A 25276-nucleotide genomic window follows, 5' to 3' on the forward strand; every position below is an offset into this window, starting at 1 on the left:
CGATCGGAATCTCTCGATGCATTTCGAGCTTCCCTTCCAGGGTTGCGATGTGGATGATTAATCTCAGCCCCTTAAGTCGATCCCCAGCCCAGCCACATTCAGGACCACATAGAGTACGACCATCTTCAACACAGCCACCGACTACACATCCAGGCCAGTGTGCTTCTCACAACAAGACAAGACAAGACAAGACAAGCAAAAGAAAAACCAAACTCCAGACAGTACTCGATCAAGATCCCAGTCCCACCAACTCCCATCCTGTTAGGGTATCGTCCCATGATTAATCAAACAAAATGCGCCCACCAAGACACTGCTATCACTCACTCACTCACTACTCATCCCTGCCAACCTGCATCTCGGTCAGCAACTCTCCCATCTGTCCACGGTGGTCCATAGTGTCCAACTCGGGTTGTTTCTCAATCAACTCCAGCGTGCGTTTCAACAGCTCCGACAGCGGCACGTTCTGGTAATCTGCCCCATCGGAATGCTGCTGCACTGCAGGTGAGGGAGCATGCGCAGGAGGCCCACGCACTGCGTCAGCCCCACCCTCGGACAACGACAACTGCACCGCTTCACGCTCTTCTTCCGCATCAGCCATCGGATCCGCCAGCGACACCGGACTGTCCACCTCAGGGATCGTGAACAGATTCTGCAGCCGCATCTCGGTCGCTTCTCTGCGCCGGCGTCGGTCCTGCTGCCGAAGTCGATGGCACGTGTCCAGGCCAGGAGCGCGCCACTGCCCGTCCAGACTGTCGCTGTCCAGCGATTTGTCAAACGTGTACAGGTCGTTGATGAACTTGTTAACCGATGCATTGCGCGTGTACTTCTCCCGCGTGTACCCGTCCCGCGACGCAAACCACGCCCGGTACGACGCCCGCTGCAGGATGAGCCGACACTCGTCCATGTAGTAGCTCAGCCGCTCCTTGTACTTGTCCAGCGTCGCGCGGTCGGGCTGGAGGATCGCATCCGCAAAGTCGAGCATCCACTGGCAGAACAGGATCGTGATGACGATCTCCATGCCCGGGTCGTCGTCCGCGCCCAGCGCCACACAGTACGGGCTGGAACTCAGGAATCCCACGTTGACGTGCACCGGCTGCGACAGACTGGAGTCCAGGAGCGCCAGGAGGTCGGCAATCTCCACGCTGTACATGGTGAAGCCGTGGTCCCAGATCGACCACAGGTCGTCCGTCTTGCTTGGGATCCACTCGAAGTGGCGGGCGAAGAGACTCTTCTTGTTGTAGTCGAAGCCCAGGATGTAGTGTCTGCCACGGAAGGCCGGCCCCGCGTCGGCAATGGGCAGGGCCACGAACAGGAATTGAGGGTCATCGCCGACGTTGCATGGGTCGAACACCTGGTCGTCGAGGAACTCGTGGTATGACATGGGACGGCAGTCGAGGCCATCATAGACAAACAGCCCGTTGCGTCTAGCATGGGTGTCCTTGCCCCGTTCAACCGAGCAGAGATACAGATGGTAGTCCACGATGTTCCAGGGGTGACTGACGCTGTAGGTCGCAAATTCCTCTTCTTTTCTTTTGATCTGGACCTCGGAGTCGTCGGAGGCGACGGACTCTAGCTCGGACTCTGGATCACTGTCGTAGCTATTGGTCTCGTGGAGGGGATCGGCCTGAATGATCTCTTCGGCTTGCTCCAAGCTCACTTCGTCCTGGAGGGCTTGGGAGTCTTCGCCGAGAGGCAAGCTACTCTCCTCGAGGAAGTTGCGTAGAGCCTTGATGTCCTCCCAGCTTCTCTTCAGCTTGAAGATGGACACGGGAGACTCTTCAGCCACTGGAGAGGTGACTCCGTAAGGCATGACTGCGTAGCTTGGACTGAGCCGAGTCTGGAGGAATTGTGGAAGTGAAGTGAAGATTGTTGGAAACGAGGATGAATCGAGGCAGGAAACAGAAACAAGTACAGGAACGGTGAAGGTTTAGGTGTTGACTGAAGGACGAAGACAGAACTGTTGAAGAGAACTGACGAAGAGGACTGACGGTCGAGAAGAGAGGGTTATATGAAGGAAGATAAATGTAGAAGAGGGAAGCGAGAGTGGGAGAAGAAATAGACGAAGAAGTGAGAGAAACACTGAAGGTGATCCGTGCCCTCAGAAAACAGACAATGCCATCTTCGTGCATCTTTGACTCTATCATTCACATTGTTAAAGACAGGGACATGCAAACCGACGTGGAATTCTGTATCAGACAAACTGCCTCAAAGCACATTGCTTACAAGATGTCTCAACTCACGGCTGTCTGTATAGATTGAATGCGTGCCGAGAGATCTTCCTACTATCATTTGTTCTAGAACAATACTGCTGTCTCGGCGATCTGATCTACGTGAACCCTTCCATTGCCGAATTGGGAAGACCTGTCACTGTCACCAACATCAACCCTTCTAGAATGTCTCGGAATCAAAGTGCATTAGACAATGCCCGATCAATTAGATCGTCTGCCTCTATCCTTGTCTGATGTTTTACACTGACGCAACTTCCCGAACCAGTAAGACGTAGCCAGTATCTCTACATCAAAAGGGGTATGATTCCAAGCAGAAGGACAATATGACACAAAGTATACCCAAACAGGGGCTAAAACAGTATATAGTATGTAGTCACACACAAAAAACCATGCAATCTATTCATATGCCAAACACCATCCCAAAACAATGCCTACTCATTCCTAAACATCCGCTCGAACCAACCCATCTGCTGCCGTCTTTCTCTTTCTTTCTTCTTGTAGAAAAACGCCCACACGCTTCCGGCAAGATATCCGCCCAGATGCGCCACGTGGTCCATCCGAACGGCCTTGACAGGGCTCAGCATGCTGAGAATCTCCACGGCGACAATGCCCGTCAAGAACGCCGAACCCTTGGCGGAGAAGACTTCTTGCCATTCCGCGGGGAGGAAGAAAATGGTAAATCGTTCACTGTTGTTGCAAGATGTCAGTTATACCGGTAGACAAATACTCGATGGATACATACTCCGCATGAAGCAAGCACAGGGCGGCGACAAGACCCGAGATGGCGCCACTGGCTCCAAGTCCAGTGACCATCAGGTTTCCTCGCACAATATGGTAGAGCAGGGACGTAAACGAGCCAAAAACACCAGAGGCAAGATACAACGCTAGGAAGTTACCCCGGCCGATCTCATCGTGGACTGTGTCTAGTTAGTCGGTTGTAGACATGGGCTGAATGCATTGTGGTACACACCCTTTGTTCCGACCACCCACAACACAAACATATTCGCTGCGAGATGTCTCACAGTCTGATGGCTGAAAACATTCCCCACCAAGCTCAGAGGGCGAGGGTACGCGGTAACAGTGATGAAGTAGCGATTCAGAAGTCTCCAGGCTGGAGGCCACAATCTCCACAGAGCGAATATACCCACGTTCATTCCAATGATGGTCATGATAGTTGCCGCGGCAGGAGGAACACTGGGCCATAAACGGTCTGCCCTCGCCGGCGGTTCATACCACTGCGCAAAGACATAGCACAGACCAGTCGTCACGACGGTTGCTGCCAGGGCTCGGAGGATGCGGGATGTCTGGGGACTGGTCAACTCGATATAATTCTATGCTCATATTCGAGGCCTCCACTTACATTGGTCACCTTCGACAGGTCCATATCCCACTCGGTGGCCCTCGTGTGGTGCTTCTGTATCCATGCGAGGACCGGGCGCTGGCTGGGATCCGCGCGCTCTCGAACTATAATCATCAATATCACGGTACAGCGCAACCATCCCATGGAGCGAAGTACTCACCCTCCAGGGCGGCAGATTCCTCAAACTTCTGAAGCGCCGTGTTCTTCTGGATCATACGCTTCAGTTTCTCCCGTTCTTGTTCCTCGCCCTCCAGCCACTCCCGACGCTTCCGTTCCTGCTCCGCAAGCAAGCGTGCCTCATTCTTCTCCCTCGCCTCCTTCAAGACGCTCTTGCCGTAGGGATCATTCTCGTCCCCAAGCTCGGCGCCATAACTGCCACTCTGCGGCTTATACAGACCGAGCTCTTCAGCGCGCCGAATAAGCTTCTCTTGCTCCTCTTTTTCCTCCCGCTCAATGCGCGCCAGAATTGCCGCATCCTCGTCGAGAGGATAGTTCGCACGGAGCCAGTTCAGACCCGCGTCGAGGGCTTGGCTGCGGACAGAGCGGGTGATATCGGCGGGGAGGTCGAGGTCCAGGGTCCCGTCGACACGGCGACCCTGCAGAACGGAGAGAACGCGGTTCCCCATCTGCGGTGAGATTTTGGCACGGGGACCGAAGATCGAATTGATCTCGGCGGCGGAGAAGGGCTCGGGACGAAGTTGCACGCCATGTTCAACGGGTTCCTGCGGCTTGGCGCGCAGACAGGACGAGGTCGTAAACGGTCGGAGGACGGGGGAGAACACGGAGTTGGTGCGAAGATGTACTTCGTGCGAGGTCGTTAGGGGGTGGTAGGCCCGTGTGAGGCCGATGGAGAGTCTGGGAATGCTATGCGGCTGCCATGGCGTGGACATGCGACAGGCGGAGCGGAGCGGCGAAAGCAAGCTCGAGGGACGTGGTCCCGAGCATGGGATCCGCCACGCTAGGCCGAACACATTGCTCATATCCTGCGATCGAGGGCAAGGCCCTGCTTAGCAAGTTCGCCAGGTGTTTGTTGGATACTGGGTGGGCTGTCGGGGGTATTGTTGGAGAAGATCTGCGAGGGCGGAATCAGGTGGATTTCTCCGGCCCGCCGAGGATTGTTCCGTTGTCTATAGAGGGTAGCTAGTACGTTACTACCTAGGCACCTGATGCACCATTTGAAGGCTCATTCATTATATTGGTATATCTAGTTATCAAAGTGAGTGTCCAACATCCTTCTATGGGATTGATTATCACCATAAACAGTCCGAGTCTACGCTGCGGCTAAGTTAATTGTGAAGTATGACAGGTGAACCAGATTTATATATTCCAACCATCGACATCACTCATGTCAACCATAGCATTCCCTAGTCTTTGAATACATGCAAACAACATAATGAACAATGCATAGCCTCTAAATTGAAAACTACAGTGAATACCACCAGGACTACAGTATTGTTGCCCTTTTGAACACGTGCCAGTCACGTGTCGATAAGACCTACTGATAACGACATCGACAGGAACAAGAACCGTCACATCCACTCCCCACATCATAAGAAAAGCAAAAGGACTTCAAAATGTCAGGGGAATCCGCCCCAATCACCCTGGACGCTTTCGCTGAAGCCATCAAGGAGCTTCCACTCTCAGTCGTCTACGCCAAAGTCACCGAACTCCGAAACTCCATCGCCCACTTGCGACGTTCCAATGCCGAGCTGCAAACATTCGTGGCCGAGTCATGCGACACCGAAGATGAGAAACGGGAGCTCGGGGGCTACATTTCCGAAAATGAGGGCGTGATGACCTCCATGACGGACAGGATCATGTTGTTGAAGGCAGAGGTTGAGAGCCGGGGTCAGCGATGGATTGAGGAGAGTCCCGCGAGCGAGGCCAAGGATGAGGGAGCTCCAGCTATCAATGGGAGTGCGGATGATACTGGAAACGCGGCGCCTCAGAACTCTGCTGCAGAGTTCCCGCGCGGACCTGATCCGGAACAAGATGGCGTCTACCTGTGAACCCTTGGGACTGAAGCCACTTGGGGTTCACCCACGGAATTTAATGTTTAATGAGCGGTTGATACGAACAAGTACGATCTGATCATCGGCGCACCCTACAGAATCAGGAACAAGCAGCTTTACATACCCCGCCGTCGTCGCGGGAATCAGTCCGACCGATCAGCCGTCAGAACTGGAATCGGGGTCAGGTCGATTTCGGAGGAAGCGTATTCGAGACGCGTACATGGGAATCTCGCATGTATGATTTTGCTACGCCGAACCAGAGATGTCAGAATTATTCATTGTTCATACTCGGTGAAGCTAATTCAAGGCCATCATTCACGTCGCTAGTTTAAGGTAAAATCACAGATTTCGACCAACATGATGGTGGTATGCACTTCTGTTTTATCTAGGCCAAAACAACCGCTCTGATCATTGTAAACTCGACGAAATAGGTCGTGACAGGGAATATGCAGGGAAACACGAATAAATATTCACACCGCATGCTCAATGCTCAAATCCTCAACACTTGGTGGATGCATCGCACAAGACCAAGGATGGACTAAAAGACGCATAAACCGTAAGATCCGGGAGAAACGAAGAAAATCAGGTTCCAACGCCAGGTCAGAAGACAAATTATTTGTCAGCGAACGCAGTAAGAAGAGCTCAATCCTAGCTCAGCTAGAACTGGGCTGGCCCCAGTGACCACCAGCCAGGGCCTCAGGGGGGATCCTCTGCTGCTTGATGAAAAGATCGATCAGGGGCTGCATGGGCTCCATTTCCTTGTCGGACACCAGTCGGTAGTATTTGGCCACGGTGACGAAATGGACGAAGCACATGTTCAGGATATCGTGCTTGTTGATGTGCCAGAACGGGTTGAGCCAATGCGCGTGATACAGATGGGCGTAGCAGCGGAACATCTGCTTCATGATGCCTTGGCAGTCCTTATAGAAGGTTGGAGGGAAACCGCTGGACTTGCCAATCCATTCTTCTCCATTGGAGGCAGCAGCCGGGCTGGGAGGGTTGGTACTGGCGACTTCATTGAGCGCGAAAGTTTCCGGGACGCCGGTCACCTTATCGGTAGGGAACATGACAGGGTCATGAATCTTGCTGACAATCCACTTCTCCACGCGGTTGATGAACTTGGGAGCGGAGATCTTGGCGGCACGGCCATCCACAAGCCAGGTGTAGGTCAGACTAAGGAAGCGAATGTTAGTGGGAGGGTTTGGATCGATTATTATCGGGGCGACCCATGACTTACCGGCCAGCGGACATGGTGGGGCAAGTGGCTTCATTGCAGATGGGGAGGCCAGTGACCCCATTGACTTCCTGGATGACCTGGAGCATGCCATGCAAGAGACGGTATTGTTCGACAACTGTACATGGAGCATGAGCAAACAGGGACGCGACGGGTACCGAAGAGGTCATCAGAAGACTTACTCTGATGAGCCAACCATTCTCCCAGCTCAACGTTCTTGGGACAGGCACACAAGGTCAAGAAGTTACCCTTCACATTCAAGGGGGCATATTTCTCCTGGAAGAAGTACTTGGGAGCATCGGGATCATAAGGGAGAGGGTTGTCCATGTTCGCGGAGTGCGACGGGGAGTTGGGTACGGCACCCGCCTGGGGCGTTTGAGCAACTGGAGAAGGAGCCGGACTTCCATTGTTCATCTTCGGGGCGTTATTGTTGTTGTTCTTGTTGTTATTGCCTCTGCCGAATCCTTGGCGGCTGAAAGCCAATCGAATGATAGGTCAGTTTTCGACTCGTGGGCGGCGTAGAACGATGTGGGGAAATATATCAATCAATGTAGGGGGAGGGGAGCAGAGAAGGGGGGAATGTTGACACGAGATGCAACGAGGAAGCAATAGAGTGGAAATAAACGTTAATAGATCGGATAGGGGATGGAGATGAAGGGGAAACATGGTATTTATACTTTGGAGGCGCATGGTTCTTGCAGGTCTGTGGCATTTAGGGGGACAACGGGAGCACAAGATGTTGATGCACGAAGAGGGGGGAAATCAGGACCAAGTACTTACACGCTCTGGAGGAAGGTCGCCATGATGGTGGAGAGGGGGTTGAACACGACCGACGAAGAGGTGAAGATGAGAGAAGGATAGCACGGAGAGAAAGATGCGAGAAAAGAGAGAACGAGAGAGGAGAGGGAGTAGTAGAGAAGAAGGATGGCCCTCTGGAGAGAAAGACGGTATCCGATTCTCTCTTTTGGTCTGGCCCCCTTGGAGCTGTTCCGCCGCTAAGCCCCCTTGAGGCCGGAGCGGATCATTTGGTTCCGACGAGAGGTCCAGCAAAGCTCCGCGGTCTTTTGATCATCCGATATATCTATCTTGCGACTATCTCTCTTCCCCTGGTATCCCTCCCAATTGAAATCTCTGTCAGTCGGGGATTGAGAACCGTCAGAGGAGACTTTCTACATCGTATCCTTCGGACCTTTTCTCCCCTCCCCTCCACTCTCCACGAGGATCTTGACGCGCCCTCGACATTTCCTCGACCAGAACACATACACTCCTTGATCATGTCTTCGTCCGACGAGGAGGTTGTTCGCCGTCCGGGACGTAGCGCAGGCGCTGGTCAGCCTGCCAGCCCATCCGGAAGTGAACAAAGAAGTGAACACAATGGATCCGCCGCGCGCGATCAAAGCCCCGTTGCCTCCGACACGGGAAATATGAATATGGATGATGACGACGCTGATCTCTTCGGATCAGATGGGTCGGACGGCGGATTTGGAAATGACACTGAGTATGGTTGACCATCGTTTCAATCCCAAATTGCCCTCCTAATACTGCATTAGACAACCGCACCGGACATTGGACGACGAGGAACTCGACTCGGGAGATGATATGGAACGATACGACCGAGCTGGCGAGCGCATGGATTATGAAGCTGGCGGCGAGGGAGACTACCAGGAAACAGTGAACATTATGGACTTGAGTTTGGGCCGGGCACCCGAACCCTTAACATCCAACGGCGAGGTGCGCAAGGAAATTAACCTCACGACGTGGATGCGTGACTAACCATTCGACCCGCAGATATACACAATGCCCGTCCCTCATTTCTTGTCGGTAGAAACCGAGGAGTTCAACCCCGAGACTTATGTTGCACCCCCGTTCTCGACCGCAGCGACGTCTCTTTGTTGGCGACACGACCCAAACAACGAAGAGCTTCTCCAGTCCAACGCTCGTATCATTCGCTGGGAAGATGGCTCCATGACGCTTCAACTGGCTTCGGCGCCCAAGGAACAATACAGAATCTCCACCAAACCTCTTGCACCTCTGAACAAATCCGGAGACTACGACACGAAACTGGACTCTCATGTTTACCTGGGTGCCGCGGCGGAGACATCATCCGTGTTTAGACTGACATCGCATCTGACTCACGGTCTCACGGTGTATCCCACGGCTGTAGAAACCGATGATGCCGTGCAGCGACTCCAAGAGTCGTTGGCTGCCGCCGCGCGGGGTGGCAAGAAGACGGTGGACGGCTCCGCACCGGTTATCGAAGTGAAGGAGGATCCCGAGTTGGCGAAACGCCAGGCAGAACTGGCCGAGCGAGAGAAATTGAAGGCCGCGCGTCGTCGGCAGCAGCTCCAAGAACGGGAGCTGGACCGTGGCAGCCGTCGCGGGTATGGCCGTACAGGAGGTGCTGGACTTACTGTGGGTGGATTGGAAGATGACGACTTGCTTTCGAGACCCCGGGCCAAGAAGCCTCGTCGGCCCAACCGCCGCGGGGAGATCTATACCGATGATGAGGAAGACTACGACCGTCGTGGCCGCACGAGGGAGGATGAATATGATGAAGATGATGGCTTCCTTGTTGGCAGCGATGAAGAGCCTGAAGTCGTTGACGACGAGGAGGACGAGGATATCCTCGAAGACGAAGACATGGATGCGGAAGGCGAGGAAGAGGAAGCTCCCGCTCGGACTAAAGAGAGACGAGCATCTCCTGAAGGTGGCGCTGCAGGAACTCCACCGGTGCGGAAGAAGAACCGCTTCATCGTGGAGGATGATGATGAAGAATAAGTTATGTCACATCAGATCGACCATCAACTTCCTCTCTTGCATTATCTTGCTCCATGTCTCTATGAAACTTGCTTCTCTATGGTAATGATTGTCCTTGATATTTACGTCGCTTTCTTGGTGACCGTGTACAGCGAACAAGTGGTCTTCTATTCTGCATGTACTTGAAGATATGAAATATAAATGGGTTCATTGCTCACAGGGTATTTATGATCAGCAATAGAAAATTGAGCTCAATGAGCTGGCATGATGCTGGAACGTATGTCTCGAACCACAAAAACCACACGCCTGCTTAATCCGCTATCTTCCCACGCCAACGCCGGCCCTTCCATGAAGCATATCACATAAAGTCGTCAAGAACACTCGGTAACTCAGGGAACTACACCATTCGGGAATTCATGTGGTTGAAAGTCAAACTTTGCAATCACTTCCCGGGCACTTCTGGCCACTCGTAGACATAACACGTCCTGCTCATCACGTTGATCTTTGGAACGCGTTTCCACCATCACAGGCGGGAAGTGCGCCGGGCGGTCTTCGTGCCAGCTCCGCTGCCGGTTCTCCATTTCCTCAATAAGGGAGAGTAAGCTAGGAGAATCGGCGCATTTCGCCGAACCCGCAGGATCAGCTGGGACCCCGGTAACGCCGCTCCGGACCGTCTGTCGCAGCCAGTCCTTCCAAGTTTCCGTCGGGTTGGGCGAGTTCTTGGCGACATGGGCCACATAAGCTGGCGGGGCGGTCTGCTTGCCAAGCTCTACGGCATCGGCCTTTGACACCCGCAGCCAGGTGTCGCCCAGGACATTTAACAGGGTCCCTGTGAACATGACATTTTGCATGGCCGTTGCAAATTTCAGCGGACAGGTCTGGCAGCGAAGTACCCTTTGCGCGGTCTTTGCGCCAATGTACAAAGAACATACGGTGTGTTGGGATATCGGAAAGGGAGCGAGGGAGGAAAGGTGACTGAGACAGAGGTAGAGATAGTGCAAGCAGGTGCATTGATTGTCAGAGTCGTTGCTTCCTGGAGTAAAGGGAGCCGATGCCATCTGGGATAGATCTGGCGGGAGCATGGCCGGGGTAGATGTGGCGGCCGATACACTCGAGAAGTCAGGCCACGGGCTGATTGTCTGAGGAATAGGGGTGGTGAGTTTCGCAGCTCCTGATTGCGAGGAATGATTATGGTTCTCATCTGTAGAGAATAGGTGAGGGATTGGTTGCGCGTGGCCCGATGGAGCAGTGTAGACTGGGGGCCAGATGTACGCAACATCCGCAATAGCTGTTGCGTCTGTACCCAAGGTACTCAAGTCTGGAAGTCCGCATAGAGGATCATTCAATTCCGGCAACAGATCACTGCCGTTTGGAATGTTGAATAGGCCTAAATCGCTGTCGTCTTCGCGGGCCCGTTTCTTTGGTGGCCTCCCCATCTGCTTTTGTATCGAGTAGTGGCAGACCAAAGACTGCTTGAGACATCGGCTACAGCCCGTCAACTCTCCGGAGCATTTCAACTTCTTTTTCCCTAATTAGCGCGCACAGAATTAGGACTTGGATCTTCCAAAGCATCATATTGAAAGACAAAGCACATACTGCATTCATCGCAGGCCGCATGCCTCTTTATTGATGGAGCTGAGCATCCTGCGGTGTCGGAGTTACTGAAGCCATCTACCGGGTTCGGAAGTAGAGTATTCCAATCAGAGCTAGCGGTCTGCATCCTGGATACTAATCAAGCAGACACGAGGGAGTATCAAGTAGACCCTGAATGTCAGCGAGTCGATGGTGGGATGAGAAGAATAACATCGACGGAAAGCGCCCCGATAAGATGAGATCGAGGGCGGTGTGTCACGTGGGCGGTCACCCAGCATATCTCGGGCCCCAAGAAAAAAAAGTGGAAGAAACGAAAAAAAGTCTCCAGTTGCTGTTTACTCAACAAGTCGCGAATTTCCGGCATTCCTTCACCATGGTGAATGCTTCTAAGGTTTCGAAGAAGCGCAAGGCTGTCACTCGCGATGTTGAGGAGGAGGCTGGTGTGTTTTCCGGAGACGAACTCAACGCAGAAAACCTCGACGGTGCTCTGTCGGACAATGCGAACGAGCTGTCGAGCGACGAAGATGATTCCGAAGTCGAATTAGTGGACGAATTCAGTGACGAGGACGATGAAGACGAAGAAGAGCTGGATAGTGATGAGATCCCGTCTGATGGAGAAGAACCCAAGAAAAAATCGGCCAGTACCGCGGTGGATGGCCCTCAAGCGGACGATGAAAGCTCTAGCGAGGATGAACAGCCCAACTTCCGCATCGAAAAAGACGCCAATGGTGAAGACCGTTACATCTACGACGAAATTAACCCGGACGACAACTCGGACTACTCTGATGTTGACGAAAATGCGAACACCATCGGTAACATTCCCCTCAAGTTCTACGACGAATATCCTCACATCGGTTATGACATCAACGGGAAGAAAATCATGCGCCCTGCCAAAGGCGAGGCTCTCGATGCGCTGCTTGATAGCATTGAAATTCCGAAGGGATGGACCGGCCTTACCGATCCTTCTACTGGAAAGCCGCTCGAGTTGAGCCAGGATGAATTGGAGCTGTTGCGCAAGGTGCAGATGAACGAAATTCCTGAGGAGGGCTACGATCCGTATGAGCCCTTGATGGAGTGGTTCTCTAACAAGCAGGAAATCATGCCATTGAGTGCTGCGCCCGAACCTAAGCGCCGGTTTGTGCCTTCTAAGCACGAAGCGAAGCGGGTCATGAAGATCGTGAAAGCCATCAAGGAAGGGCGTATCTTGCCGTACAAGCCCCCCACGGAGGAGGATGAGGACAAGGATGTTATCAACTACGACCTGTGGGCCGATGAAGCAGAGAGACCCGATCATCCCATGCATGTTCCGGCTCCCAAGCTTCCTCCTCCTGGTTACGAGGAGAGCTATCATCCGCCTCCCGAGTATCTCCCCGACAAGAAGGAGCGCAAGGCATGGGAGGAAACCGATCCCGAAGACCGGGAGCAAGAGTTTCTCCCCAACGACTTTGGCTCTCTTCGGAAGGTTCCTGGCTACGAGAATTTCGTCAAGGAAAAGTTCGAACGTTGCCTGGATCTTTACCTCGCCCCTCGTGTTCGTCGGAGCAAGCTGAATATCGACCCCGAGAGTCTCCTGCCAAAACTTCCCAGCCCGGAAGAACTGAAGCCCTTTCCAACCACCTGTGCCACAGTGTTCAGGGGACACAAAGGTCGTGTGCGGACCGTCTCCGTCGACCCGTCTGGCGTCTGGCTTGCAACTGGTGGCGACGATGGTACTCTTCGCGTTTGGGAGCTGCTCACTGGCCGTCAGTTGTGGACTGTCAAGTTGAGCGACGAGGACGCTGTCAACGTTGTTCGCTGGAGGCCGGGTAAGGACGCTGTGGTCCTTGCTGCTGGTGTTGGCGATGACATTTTCCTTGCCGTGCCCCCGATTGTCGACCCGGAGCTGGAGAAGGCTAGCCTGGAACTTATCGACGCAGGCTGGGGTTATGCGGCGTCGAGACCTCCTCCCACTGCCGCCGAGGAGAACAAGAAGAACACTCCGCCACAATGGATCCGTCCTTCTGCTGCGCTTGCGGACTCCGGTGTATGCGCCGTCATCCCTCTCCGATACGTGGTCAAGACTCTGTCGTGGCATCGTCGCGGTGATTACTTCGTCACAGTGTGCCCCGGATCCTCCACGCCGGCTTCCGTGGCCATCTCCATCCATACTCTTTCCAAGCACTTGACCCAGTTCCCCTTCCGCAAGCGTATCAAGGGCGGTGGTCCTCCCCAGACGGCCCATTTCCACCCCTCGAAGCCTATCCTGTTTGTTGCGAACCAGCGCACCATCCGCGCCTACGATCTCTCCCGCCAGCTTCTCGTCAAGATCGTCCAGCCCGGTGCGCGCTGGATCTCCTCCTTCGACATCCACCCGACTTCCTCTACCGCTGCCGGCGGCGACAACATCATCGTTGGTTCCTACGATCGCCGTCTACTCTGGCATGATCTGGAGCTGTCGCAGCGCCCCTACAAGACCCTGCGGTACCATCGCAAGGCAATCCGCTCCGTCAAGTTCCACCCCGGCGGTCGTTACCCCTTGTTCGCGGACGCCAGTGATGACGGCTCCCTCCAGATCTTCCACGGCAGCGTCACCGGTGATATGCTCAGCAACGCCAGCATCGTGCCCCTCAAGGTGCTCAAGGGCCACAAGATCACCGGCGAGCTGGGCGTGCTGGATGTTGACTGGCATCCTCGGGAAGCCTGGTGTGTCAGTGCGGGTGCAGATGGCACCTGTCGGTTGTGGATGTAATCTTGCATCGAGCTTTCCAGCAGGTGGTGTTTTCTGCCTGCGGTCAATGTACTGTGCTATATATCTACATGAGGCGTTTGGTGTGCATAGTTCTAGTCTTAGATATCCATTACAAAAAGTTTGCCGTCACCATCATCCCACCTTACCCTCCAGTCTCTCCCGTCGATGATGATCAGAGAAAGCCATGCAACCTGGCGAATGCCCAGCATTGTCATTAACATCATTATCATAGCTCTATAGTAACTTTTCCCAAAGCCACGCCCAAAAATATGTGTATAAGAAGCGAAAAGCTGCATCTATAAAGCCAAAGGAGATCGGTATCAAACAACACCCCCACTCCAATCCCTGCGCAACTTCTCGTACTTCTTGAGGTCCGTAACGCTGGGACGAATGAAGGCCTTGGCCGCAACAAAGTCCTCCAGCTTGATGGTATCCCGTCTCTTGATGGCGGAGTAACCGGCGCGACGGAGCAAACTGCCGAGATCCGCACCGCTGAACCCTTCGCACTCCTCGGCCAGTCGGCGGAGGTCCTCGTTGAACTCGATGGGGAGGTTCCGCACCAGCGTCTGCATGATCTCCGCCCGCTCCAGCGGACTCGGCAGGTTGACGAAGAGGAGCGTCTCCAGCCGGCCGGGCCGCAGCATGGCCGGGTCGATGATGTCGGGACGGTTCGTGGCCGCGATCACGTAGATGCCCTGGCGACTGCTGCCCAGGCCGTCGAGCTCGGTGAGCAGGGGTGTTAACCACGCGGGCGGACGCCTCGGAGAGCGTGTCGTCGCGGCGCGGCACGAGCGCGTCCAGTTCGTCGAAGAAGATGACGCAGGGGATGGACGAGCGCGCGCGGACAAAGACCTGGCGCACCGCCCGCTCTGATTCTCCGACGTATTTGTTGAGGAGCTCGGGGCCCTTGACGCTGATGAAGTTGGCGCGCGACTCGTTGGCCACCGCCTTCGCCAGGAGCGTCTTACCGCAGCCTGGAGGACCCCAGAGGAGCACGCCGGTGGGCGCGGTGATACCCACGCTGGCGTAGATTTCGGGGTTCTTGATCGGCTCGACGATGGCGGTCGAGAGTTCGTCGCGGACGCCGCCCAAGGCGCCGATGTCTGCCCAGGTCGTGTCGGGGATCGTGGCGAAGCCTTCGCGCTTGGAGGAAGGCTGGATCTTGGGGAGCGCCGTGAAGAAGTCAGCGTTGGAGACGTGCACGACCTGGGATTCGTCTCCAATCGGAGATTCTTTCGCGTGGGTGATGAGGCGGCGCAGTTCTTTGACTTTAGGACTGAGATCGTCGCTATCTTCAATATCCATATCGTCTCCACTATTGGACTTGAGGATGTCCAGGTATCTCTTGATGGCGGTAGAGCCGGCGGTGGACACCAGATCGTTCAGATCCGCGCCGACGAAGCCGGGCGTGCGTTTGGCCAGGGTCTTGAAGTCTAAGTCGTCCGCAAGGACCATCTTGCGGGTGAGGGCACGAAGGATCTTCTCTCTAACAGGCTCCGACGGTACGGTCATGTTTATTTCCTTGTCGAAGCGTCCTCCTCGCCGCAGGGCGGCATCCAGGCTATCTGGGCGGTTGGTCGCCGCCAGTACAATCACCGGCTTTCCATCGGTCTTGTCGAGCGCTAAGTCGTCCATACATGTCAGAAGCTGAGCGACGATTCTCTTCTCCATTTCTCGTTGCGCGCTTTCTCGCTTTGGTGTGATGGCGTCGATTTCATCGATGAATATGAGGCAAGGGGCTAACCGCTTGGCCTCTTCGAAATGTTCCCGGAGGGCCTTCTCTGATTCTCCTGACATTCCCGAGACGATTGATGGGGCTGATATAGAGATAAACGGGACACCTAGTTCGGCCGCGAAGGCATTTGCAATCATGGTCTTTCCGCAACCAGGCGGACCATGCAGCAGAACACCTCGGGGAGGTTGCACATTCGACGACATGTACACTTGTGGACGAGTCATGGGGAGGATGACCAGATCTCCGAGGTCTTCGATCACATCGTCTAATCCACCCAGGTCTGCGAGACTCACATGCGTCGGAGGGGACCGGTCAATGTTAGCCTCCGCCTTGCGACGTTTGGAGGAATGAGATTCTCCTCCGTGCTGGCGCCGTTTGCTTGACGTGGGCGCGGGAGTTGCAGTATCGGTGGTGGGAGGTTCACTCGGCTTCTGCTGCTTCGAGGTTGTATTCCACATGCCCACAATGCTCTTGTTTAGGCTGTTGGATTCCTGTTACAGTCAGTCGTTCTACCCCAACTCAACTGTAAACAAGGCCGGAAGACGAAAAAGTATGTCCATACCAAGACTGGCTTCTCCTCCTCCAATCCCTCAAAGTCCCCATCTACCGAGTCGTTTTCATCCTCGCCGATCTCGTCCGCTTTGATTACTTCGACGACCCGCTCGATGCTGTCCTCAAGCATGCGCTTGGGCTTTCTGTTCAAACTCGAGTTTGACCTTCTGATGCGGTCATAAATAACCGGAACCGACAGACGCTTCGGATTGCTATCTTCCTGGTTATCGAGGATACTGCGTACAACTTGGTGGACCTATTCGTCGGAGAAAAAAAAATATTAGCACGGGCTCGGCGCAGAAGGAATTGTTTCACCCACCTCTCGATCCAGGCCCTGTCGCAGGGTCGGTCTACCACCGCGACGCATGTCGTCTATATGAACAGAGACTTTATTCACGCAATCGCGTGGAGAAGCGAAGATGGGAGTCGGTAGTTGTATGAAATTGCGCCGGGGATTTTCTACAACTTCCGCCCATCGGAGAAACAGATGTACCGGCGGCAGTTAACGTACGGCTGATACAACAATAAAGGCGGAGATCGGTACGAAATTGCGTGACGAGTTACAATACCATACCAAATGCATTGATTGCAGTGCTTCCCCACGTCATTATTCCGGGGGCTTATCGGCGGACCAGCAGTGCATCTCTCTCTTCCCTTGACAATATGCAACAACAATGGGCAACACAAACAGCTCCCATAAGATCTCGGCCCAAGACCGGTAAGTCTGGATCCTGGGAATCTCCGCCTATTCATACACTTCCCTACCTGCTCTAGAGATTCATGATTGTTATCTACTCAATTGAGCGTCGCTCCCCGAACCCCTCAGCTGCGAATCTCCGCGTGGTAGAGGATACGCTAACGCCACATATGCCGACCACAGAGCGATTCTAGATCTTAAAAACCAGCGGGACAAGCTGCAACAGTATCAGACGCGGATCAGGGACCTCACGGACCGGGAGACAGCAATCGCTAAACAATGTCTCGCTCGCAATGATCGCAAGCGGGCTCTCCTCGCCCTGCGCCGCAAGAAATACCAGGAGTCTCTCCTCTCGAAGACCGACGCACAGCTGGAGCAGTTGGAACAGTTGACTAGCCAGGTCGAGTTCTCCCTGGTCCAGAAAGACGTCCTCTTCGGTCTCCGCCAGGGAACCCAGGTGCTGCAGACAATCCACAAGGAGATGGGCGGTATCAAGGGAGTGGAGCAAATGATGGGCGAGACAGAGGAGGCCAGGGCGTATCAGGAAGTAGGTCTACTCGGAGCTTGTTATGGAATGCTCAAGATTCTAACTCGACGGTGGCTGTACAGGAAATCAGCCAAATGCTCGCAGGTCATCTGTCAAACCAAGACGAGGACGAAGTCGAGGACGAGCTGGCGGTCTTGCAGCGCGAGGTCCAGAAGGATGTCGAGCTACCCAACGCGCCAACGGACTTGCCTTCCAAACCTGCTGTGGCCGAATCCGAGGAGACGGAGGAACAACCGAAAGCCAAGACAAGAGAGCGGACCGCGATTCCTGCTTGATTAGTTCGATCATTCTACCTGCTAATCGATGGAACATTCCCTGTGCAGCGTTCAAAGCATTTTTGGCGTTGGTGGTTATTGGGCGTTGTAATTAGATCCTTGCATGGGACCTAGTTGTTAGACAGTTGGACTCGAACTGCACATACGAAATTCTCGAGACTGAAAATTATATTCAGGCCGCTTATCTCTTTCGGAATTATACATTTGTGCGTTCCAGAAAATGGACTAAACAAATATCGGGTTGTATCGGTGTATTCGATGCATTCGTAACGATCATCACAGAAAGTTGTATGTCCACCCATCGGGGCTTCTGCCTGCTTCAACACTTGGACCTTTGTTGCCAACGAACAGATAGATATCACTGTCCAGGCATAATCCTCCCGCCGATACCATTCACTCCTTGGATAGCGACATGGTCACCGGGGTTCGCTGCCGCTTCATACAAGAAACTGACCGGCTCTCGATTCAACGCCATAAACTGGCCTTTGAAGCCGATGTAACCGACTTTGGTCACATCTTCCTCGCCGTCACTCCAGTTGTCCTCAAAGAACAAGGTGATCGACGTGGTCGTGTTCCAATGAGCGCGGTTGAGAGGGATCTCAAAAACATCAGCACCCGGGACGGGTTGGGGGATCTCAACTGTCTGCGTGGGGGAGAGATCCGACGCAGTGGCAAAGTCTAGATCATCTCGGTTCTTGAAGAGTTTCAAGGTTTTGGGCGCAGAGGGAGTTGGCGCGGTATAGATGAGGATGGAATGCACCTTGACCTGACCGGTGAACCTGCAATCGATGCAAAGTTAGTATCAACATCAATGCGATGCTCCCTGTGTTCGCTGTTGGCCTGTTCGATGACCCTGCGTTGCACTTTGTCGTTGAGACATAGTGGGAACGAGGGCCACTGATATGGCGGGGTAAAGAACGTAGACCGATAGATAATCGATAAGACAGTATTGAAAGGAAACAACATACGGAATGTACATCAGCAGTTGCTCATCCGCGTCGCTTTCGAGCTCCGGTTGATCGTTCAGTCGTTCAGACCATGTTTTCTGAACGATAGCAGCGCCGGACTTGGGGCTTGCTTCTGAGTCTCCGTGTCAGACGGCGTCACAAAAAAGAGTAATACCAGAGATACAGGGGAAAGGGGATGCTAAGACGCATAAATCTCATACCGTTCAACGTTGTGATGGAATCAAATTGAATCTGCGAGTAGAGGAGGGACTGGATGGCCGGGGTGATATCATTGGAATGGTCGTGCCCATCCTCTCCATGGCAATGTCCGCCATGGTCATGGTGATGGTGGCCTGACATTTTCAGGCAAAATCCAGATTGAACAAGAGTGAGTTATCTGGTGCAAAAAGCTTGGTGATGCGGTGTTTTGGGATGAAAGCGAGTGGCTAAGTAAATAGAGGCGGAAATGGATGAAGACCTATAAAAGACCACGGGACTTTTCACGTTCCGAAGCGAGAGTAGGCAACTGGCGAGGACACCACCGGATATCTTGGTTTTACACCAACATAGAGGTGTCTACGTACCAGGCAGACAGCCAACTCCTTTCTAATTGCAATAACAGAAGCTACTCATTCCTAAAAGTGCTGTTGTTCCTCATGACGTCGAGCGCATCGCCGAATTGGGATTTCCCCTTCTTATACCCACGCACTTCCGAGTGCCATTCTTTCTACATCCTTCATACATCAGACATCTCTGGTATAGTTGATAATTTCTATATTATTGTCTATGGTCCTATATTCAATACGGCAATTCCACGCCTCATTGGACCTTATAGTAGTTGGGTGCATACTCCAGAAGATAGCTTTTTTCGATCTTCGTGATATCCCGAATATACGTCTTTTCGCCCGTTTGCAATATTTCGTGGAAGATGACCCAGTCTGCTTTTCGATTCTGTCACCCAGTTAGCAAGGTCCAAAGCATCAAACAAAAAGACACTTACAAACATCAATGAGCTGGGATGTGCATGCAATGTAAGACCACCGCTAACCGTCCTAAAAGTCCCATCGGGCTGCATTCTTGCTGCGTGGGCAAAATAACCAGTCGTGAGGCATCTTTGGATCTGCTCAGAGGGTTTACCGAGTTCCGCTGGTTTGTAACTGGAAGCAAGGCTTTCATCCACTTGAATACCGAATCGTTCAAGATACCGCTTCAGCTGAGACCGGACGCTTACAGCGCGTTGCATAGATCGATAATTCAGAAGGTTGTCCCGACACCACCTGGAGTCCTTCTTGCCTTTCGTGACAAATGCCTGGTATACGTTAAGATAGGTCAAATGATCGCCCTCTTCGACGGCAAACTTGCGCCGACTGCTCTCGGCCATCTTCCTGTCCCCATCATGTTGCACCCACACGGATCCCTGGAGGCTGACCATGGCGGCAATGGTAAGAATTTCGCTCAAACAGCCGAAAGACTGGGCGGAAAGCAGAACTTTGGACATCATCGGATCCACTGCCAGCTCTGCCATCCGCGTACCCAGAGGCTTGGTAAGCTTCGCATAGTCGTCCACCGCCCCGAGAGAATAAAGAAGCTCGAAGGCACGGATCACAAGATCCGCAGGCGGAGAAGTCAGAAAATCAAAGCGCACTATATTATCTATACCAAGAGCCTTGAGTTGCATGATCACAGGGGCTAAGTTTGACCGCTGGATCTCGGGGACAGTAGCTTCTGGCAGCTGCTCATATGCTTGCTGTGTGTAGAGGCGAAAGCACTTTCCTGGTTTCGTTCGTCCCGCTCGACCAGCGCGCTGAACTGCTGCGGCTTTCGATATAGGTACTGCGGTCAATGTTTCGATACCAGTGCTGGGGTTATAGGCTCTGAGCTTTGCGAATCCACAATCAACCACGTAGACTATGCCATTGATTGTGACTGACGCCTCGGCGATGTTTGTTGACACGATGACCTTGCGCGTATTTTCCGGGGCTGGCTCAAAAACATACATCTGTTGATCGGTGCTGAGGCCAGAGTAGAGTGGCAGAGGTAGTAGAGATGGTGCCTTTGGGTGCAGGGTCGCAGCACGCTCTGAAATCATCTGAACCGCCGTGTCGATTTCTTCGCGACCCGTAAGGAAAACTAACACGTCGCCTTCTGCCTCCTGCAGATGGATATCGAACACCGTTTTGACAGCACGTTCCAGGTAGTCTTCGGCTGGGGACTCTAGGAAAAGAATGTCGACAGGATACATCCGTCCCTCCAGGCTGATGATCCTTCCAACACTCCCTCCCATTTCACTAGGGTCCGAATCCTCTTTGAATTCATCACCGGCGAAGAAGCGCAGAAACTCTTCAGCTTGCAAGGTCGCACTGCTGACGATGATCCTCAGCTCAGGGCGTCTCTTCAAAATCTTCTTGAGAATACCCAGGAGGATATCAGTGCTAAGAGATCTCTCATGCGCCTCGTCCACCATGATTACAGAATACCGGGACAGAAGAGGGTCTACAAGAGCCTCTCGAAGAAGCATCCCGTCAGTCAAGAATTTGATCCTTGTTGATACCGAAGTCAAGTCTTCGAAGCGGATCGAGTAGCCTACTTCCTCACCAACTTTGCAACGCATTTCTTCGGCCACTCTGGTAGCCACGGTTGTGGCCGCAACACGGCGCGGCTGTAACTATAGTCAGTTTCTCTACCTAAAAAATACTAAGGACAGAAGCGGGCATTACCTGCGTGACCGCTATGGATTTCCCATCTGCACACCATCCTGCTTGATCCAGATACTGCGGTAGTTGCGTGGTCTTGCCGCTGCCAGTCTGTCCAACCACAATGGTGACAGGATATGTCTCCACGAGATAAAGCAGGCTCTGCCTGTGTCTCGCGATTGGAAGTAGAGAAGCGGGCTTGTAAAGAGAGGGAATGAAAGTGGACGCGAGGTCCAACTCTGACGCCATGATTGTTGAGAAGGATGCGAGCTTTCAGCCAGAAGATCCGAGGATGATTTGATGAAACAGGTTGAACATGCTGGAGAAGTCACCGATCCTCCATCCCGAGTAGTTGAATCGTTAGATGATCATTCCCGCACTTAGAGATGAGTTCCTAGGATAACAGCACCTTGGAAGAACTAACAACTCGATTGCCATGTCGGGGAATAGAAAGGCTCTCGTCCCGTTCCAGTTTAGCTCGAAGGAATGCTTATCTAACCCACGCAAATTTCACGTGACTCAACGTCACTGCGCATTCGGACCGGCCCAAGAGTGGCTGATGTTTGGAGCTTCCAATCGCGATAATCTCCCTGTTTGCTACGTTTCTGCCTTGTTCCTATTTATTCTGCTGTCGCGTCCTTTTTCTTCCTGCCTACAGACTACTTCCACAATCTTATCCTTTTCTCCAGCCAAGTGATCGATCACTCCCAAGTGGAATAGTTGTCACGATGTCTGAAGACAAGACTGTACGTTGTCCTCTACCCGCTTCTCCTATCGGCACCTGCTCATGGCCCCTCAGAATAGCAACAAGTTGTCCTCTGGGCCACACAGCCCCAAACCCGAGTCTCCCACCACAGCGCGCCCTCTGGATTTCGACGATGAACCCCAGGAGACTGGTGTTACAACGGCTTCATCTGCAGCTCCGACACAGCAAGATGCGACGGAAGTTGCCCCGCCGAAGCCGCCCCGTCCATTGAGCCCGCAACAACAGGCCGAAAACACCCTCAAAGAAGCATTTCCATCAGTTGAGACGTCGGTGGTCAAGGCTGTCCTCGTTGCGAGTGGATTTGATGTGGAACGGGCTTTCCATGCGCTTCTTGGTAAGTCATGGCCGGAGCCGTGCGGCTAGTACTCTAGGTTTACTGACTTGTCCCAAAGGAATGACCGACCCCAACGCTGCGCAGGACATCGCCCCCCCGAAGCCTCCTCGTCCATCTGCCGCACAGAGACAGTTGGAAGCGGATGAGTTGTATGCTCGCCAGCTTGCGGAACACTACAATCGGCGTGCGCCACAGCCTGGTTATGATGATCGTGCCTCATACGATCGTCGCAGACGGGGAAGTGATGTGTCAGAAGAAAGAGAGTATAGTTTCTTCGATGGTATGTTGCTGTGAATAGTTTACGGATCATCACAAGTTCTAACGGACTGGCTTAGATGATCTTCCCGTCATTCGCGAGAATATCCGCAAGGGCTTTTTGGACACCCAGACTAAGGTCAACTCCTGGGTTCAGAACCTCAAGAAACGACTGGACGGTGAAGAGCCGGAGGATACTGAGTCCAGCCAGCGGTACAGAGAGGAAGCTTACGGCAGACCGAGGAGAAGTGGTGATATGAGCCGTCGTAGCGGTGACCGTGAACGCTACGATGCGGACCCCCAAGTCCTCAGCGATGACTTTTCTGCTCTTGAATTGAGGGATACAGAAGGTGCGTGATGCCGAGGCCCCCCTTGTGCTGTTTTCATGGACCCAGCTGACTTTTGACTTTTAGCTCCTCCTCCACGTCCCCCGAGACCCCTCGCCAACCCTAACCTGTATAAGACCTCTCCTTCGCCCGACAGACGTAAAGTGTCTTTCCAGGAGGGTCCTCCCACTGAAATCGGCGATCTCTATAATGCGTCTGAACCAGCGAGGCGCTCTCCCGCTGGGGGCAAACAGAGTAAATGGCAGCCCTTGTCCACGGTGGAGCCGTCTCCTGTCGGGGAGAATGACCCTTTCAGCCTGGGTGATAGTGAAGATGAGAAGGACCATAAAACCAAGGAGAATTCGACCGAGGAGGGTGAGCGTATCAAGAAGGCGACTGCCGAGGCGATGGCCGGCGAAGTCGGCTCTACGTCCAAAGACGGCAATAAGTCTGATGGGGGGAAGTCATAGGACGGAGAACTCTGTTTCCTCATATCTAGCGCTGTATTTGTGTTTTTGTTCTACAGTTGCTCTGCCGTTTATACTTTAGTCGCCGTTGATGATACCAAAGACTGCAACTTAAGAAGGTTCTGTTTGATGTAACGCTGAAGGCCTTATACATACATGGATTGTACCATCTGAATGAGAGCCTGCACGACGGGTATCTCTGTCATAAGCATAGAAAACAAGGAATGCACAAAAAAATGATCTGACGAGTCAAGTAGACAATCACTCAGGGAGATCCTGTTCATTGGGGGCTTCCTGCGAGGTTGAGCCTTCTTTTCGGAGGTCGTTAATAACCGTCTATCAAGCATTAGCCCATAGAACTGCACTGGATACGTAAAAACACCAGTATAAATGACTACAGTTGGGAGACCCACTGCAAGAGCATCAGGATTCACGCCATTCTCGATCAGAGACACGCACAGAGAGAGCTCCGTCCGGTCTAGGTTTGTATTCTGGACGCGTCAAAGGGGTCAGCCGAGCGGGATTAATATAGATAGCATTCTTTGCGAATATGACACTCCGACGCCATCCAGGAGAATGGAGATCACTCGCGACATACAAGGAGCATGGAAATCTCGTGAAGAATGTCGATGACTTCGCGGGCCGCCTGGCGTTTATCATCCGCTTGAGAGGGCATTTTGAGTGGTAAGAAGGATTTACTTCGGGGGATATACACCGGGAAGAAAGCCGCGGTTGTTGAACGTTGGATAGAGGTGGCTGAGGATGACTGGACTAATATTAACGATGTATCAAGGAGCAAACGCGAAACAGACCCCGGTTGGTACCTGAGGTGTCGAGATGCGTGAGGGGCTATACCTAATTGGGAAGTATTACAGAACATTTTGACCCTCCGACGCGACAAGAGAAAAAGCACGCTTGATCCTTCGCTTGTATCAGGTTGGTATTCTCCATTTTCACTAGCGAGTCATACTAAACCTAATGACCGATCTCGCCTTCATTCTTGAATTCTTAGCGCGTCTCCTGATACACGAGGCACGACCTTATTCTCGCCTCAACGGTCTTTGAATGTAGATCCTGGAGGGGTTGGCAAAGAAGAATGCGGGCGGATCTGAACATCTCGGACATTCATTCCCTATCTAGGGATCAGGCGTTGGAGATCCTCGCTCAGATCTCGCGCATTGAACGAAAGACCTTCCCGACCAATGAAGCTTTTGCCTTTGGAGAGGAGCTCTGGAGGAAGAAGCCGAATACCAAGGTTCTATACGTGACTACGACGAGTAGCGGAACTTCCGGAGGACGCTCGCCTGTGATCGCCTATGCTGTCTACGTTCGGCAGAAGGGGGCGGCCCTGCTGCACAAAGTCTGTGTTGTCGAGGCCTATCGTCGGCGGGGCGTCGGGATGGAGCTAATGAACTATATCCGACAACGCCTGCAAAAGGAGGGATGCCAGTATATTCAACTGTGGGTGGACAAGGCCAGGGATGCGGCCCGGTCTTTGTACGTTCGCAATGGATTCGAGGAGCGCGAGGAAATCGCCGATTACTACGCGCCAGGGCGTACGGGGATTCGCATGATCCTGGACCTTTGAACGTGGTCCTTGACTCCTGTCAACCCTCCGCTGCGCCCTTGATCCATATGCACCGAAGCTTCACCAAGGGAGGACCAGAGCCCTAGAGCCCTTAGAAAATTCCGACTAGGCGTCGTTGGAATGCAATCGATTGCTCCTTAATTGTCCGAAGGGCACCGAATCGCTGTTAGTGGTTGGCACGC

The 25276-nt window shown here is 53.2% G+C and overlaps 14 protein-coding genes across 14 annotated transcripts; 6 read left to right on the plus strand and 8 right to left on the minus strand.

The window, feature by feature from the left end:
* Window positions 1-331: 331 nt before the first annotated feature.
* ATEG_08538 (uncharacterized protein) lies at window positions 332-1810 on the minus strand (the record flags this gene model as incomplete). The annotated part of the gene is made up of 1 exon (XM_001217123.1): window positions 332-1810. The coding sequence occupies one exon, from the start codon at window positions 1808-1810 to the stop codon at window positions 332-334; it is 1479 nt and encodes a 492-aa protein (XP_001217124.1).
* An 849-nt stretch (window positions 1811-2659) lies between these two features.
* Window positions 2660-4568, minus strand: ATEG_08539 (rhomboid protease PCP1; the record flags this gene model as incomplete). The annotated part of the gene is made up of 5 exons (XM_001217124.1): window positions 2660-2915; window positions 2971-3145; window positions 3199-3532; window positions 3589-3692; window positions 3749-4568. The coding sequence occupies 5 exons, from the start codon at window positions 4566-4568 to the stop codon at window positions 2660-2662; spliced, it is 1689 nt and encodes a 562-aa protein (XP_001217125.1).
* Window positions 4569-5162: 594 nt separating this feature from the next.
* Window positions 5163-5597, plus strand: ATEG_08540 (uncharacterized protein; the record flags this gene model as incomplete). Its single annotated transcript, XM_001217125.1, has 1 exon — window positions 5163-5597. One exon carries the CDS (start codon window positions 5163-5165, stop codon window positions 5595-5597), a length of 435 nt encoding a protein of 144 aa, XP_001217126.1.
* A 656-nt stretch (window positions 5598-6253) lies between these two features.
* Window positions 6254-7248, minus strand: ATEG_08541 (Mob1/phocein family protein; the record flags this gene model as incomplete). Its single annotated transcript, XM_001217126.1, has 3 exons — window positions 6254-6773; window positions 6838-6952; window positions 7017-7248. 3 exons carry the CDS (start codon window positions 7246-7248, stop codon window positions 6254-6256), a joined length of 867 nt encoding a protein of 288 aa, XP_001217127.1.
* An 860-nt stretch (window positions 7249-8108) lies between these two features.
* Window positions 8109-9612, plus strand: ATEG_08542 (Paf1-complex subunit LEO1; the record flags this gene model as incomplete). Its single annotated transcript, XM_001217127.1, has 3 exons — window positions 8109-8332; window positions 8385-8565; window positions 8623-9612. The coding sequence occupies 3 exons, from the start codon at window positions 8109-8111 to the stop codon at window positions 9610-9612; spliced, it is 1395 nt and encodes a 464-aa protein (XP_001217128.1).
* A 368-nt stretch (window positions 9613-9980) lies between these two features.
* Window positions 9981-11166, minus strand: ATEG_08543 (Zn(II)2Cys6 transcription factor rglT; the record flags this gene model as incomplete). Its single annotated transcript, XM_001217128.1, has 2 exons — window positions 9981-11076; window positions 11135-11166. 2 exons carry the CDS (start codon window positions 11164-11166, stop codon window positions 9981-9983), a joined length of 1128 nt encoding a protein of 375 aa, XP_001217129.1.
* A 391-nt stretch (window positions 11167-11557) lies between these two features.
* Window positions 11558-13912, plus strand: erb1 (ribosome biogenesis protein ERB1; the record flags this gene model as incomplete). Its single annotated transcript, XM_001217129.1, has 1 exon — window positions 11558-13912. The coding sequence occupies one exon, from the start codon at window positions 11558-11560 to the stop codon at window positions 13910-13912; it is 2355 nt and encodes a 784-aa protein (XP_001217130.1).
* Window positions 13913-14651: 739 nt separating this feature from the next.
* ATEG_08545 (putative AAA family ATPase/60S ribosome export protein Rix7) lies at window positions 14652-16329 on the minus strand (the record flags this gene model as incomplete). Its single annotated transcript, XM_001217130.1, has 3 exons — window positions 14652-14818; window positions 14881-16138; window positions 16210-16329. The coding sequence occupies 3 exons, from the start codon at window positions 16327-16329 to the stop codon at window positions 14652-14654; spliced, it is 1545 nt and encodes a 514-aa protein (XP_001217131.1).
* A 544-nt stretch (window positions 16330-16873) lies between these two features.
* On the plus strand, window positions 16874-17718 carry ATEG_08546 (ESCRT-III subunit protein VPS20; the record flags this gene model as incomplete). Its single annotated transcript, XM_001217131.1, has 3 exons — window positions 16874-16917; window positions 17080-17443; window positions 17506-17718. The coding sequence occupies 3 exons, from the start codon at window positions 16874-16876 to the stop codon at window positions 17716-17718; spliced, it is 621 nt and encodes a 206-aa protein (XP_001217132.1).
* A 358-nt stretch (window positions 17719-18076) lies between these two features.
* Window positions 18077-19025, minus strand: ATEG_08547 (PITH domain-containing protein; the record flags this gene model as incomplete). The annotated part of the gene is made up of 3 exons (XM_001217132.1): window positions 18077-18497; window positions 18687-18798; window positions 18887-19025. 3 exons carry the CDS (start codon window positions 19023-19025, stop codon window positions 18077-18079), a joined length of 672 nt encoding a protein of 223 aa, XP_001217133.1.
* A 459-nt stretch (window positions 19026-19484) lies between these two features.
* ATEG_08548 (putative ATP dependent RNA helicase) lies at window positions 19485-21607 on the minus strand (the record flags this gene model as incomplete). Its single annotated transcript, XM_001217133.1, has 3 exons — window positions 19485-19616; window positions 19666-21330; window positions 21383-21607. The coding sequence occupies 3 exons, from the start codon at window positions 21605-21607 to the stop codon at window positions 19485-19487; spliced, it is 2022 nt and encodes a 673-aa protein (XP_001217134.1).
* Window positions 21608-22145: 538 nt separating this feature from the next.
* On the plus strand, window positions 22146-23509 carry ATEG_08549 (CUE domain-containing protein; the record flags this gene model as incomplete). The annotated part of the gene is made up of 4 exons (XM_001217134.1): window positions 22146-22458; window positions 22517-22738; window positions 22794-23063; window positions 23127-23509. 4 exons carry the CDS (start codon window positions 22146-22148, stop codon window positions 23507-23509), a joined length of 1188 nt encoding a protein of 395 aa, XP_001217135.1.
* A 143-nt stretch (window positions 23510-23652) lies between these two features.
* ATEG_08550 (mitotic-spindle organizing protein 1) lies at window positions 23653-24182 on the minus strand (the record flags this gene model as incomplete). The annotated part of the gene is made up of 2 exons (XM_001217135.1): window positions 23653-23997; window positions 24105-24182. 2 exons carry the CDS (start codon window positions 24180-24182, stop codon window positions 23653-23655), a joined length of 423 nt encoding a protein of 140 aa, XP_001217136.1.
* A 420-nt stretch (window positions 24183-24602) lies between these two features.
* On the plus strand, window positions 24603-25094 carry ATEG_08551 (GNAT family N-acetyltransferase; the record flags this gene model as incomplete). The annotated part of the gene is made up of 1 exon (XM_001217136.1): window positions 24603-25094. One exon carries the CDS (start codon window positions 24603-24605, stop codon window positions 25092-25094), a length of 492 nt encoding a protein of 163 aa, XP_001217137.1.
* Window positions 25095-25276: the final 182 nt, after the last annotated feature.

This window comes from Aspergillus terreus, genomic scaffold (assembly GCF_000149615.1).
Source record: "Aspergillus terreus NIH2624 scaffold_13 genomic scaffold, whole genome shotgun sequence".
Taxonomy (NCBI): domain Eukaryota; kingdom Fungi; phylum Ascomycota; class Eurotiomycetes; order Eurotiales; family Aspergillaceae; genus Aspergillus; species Aspergillus terreus.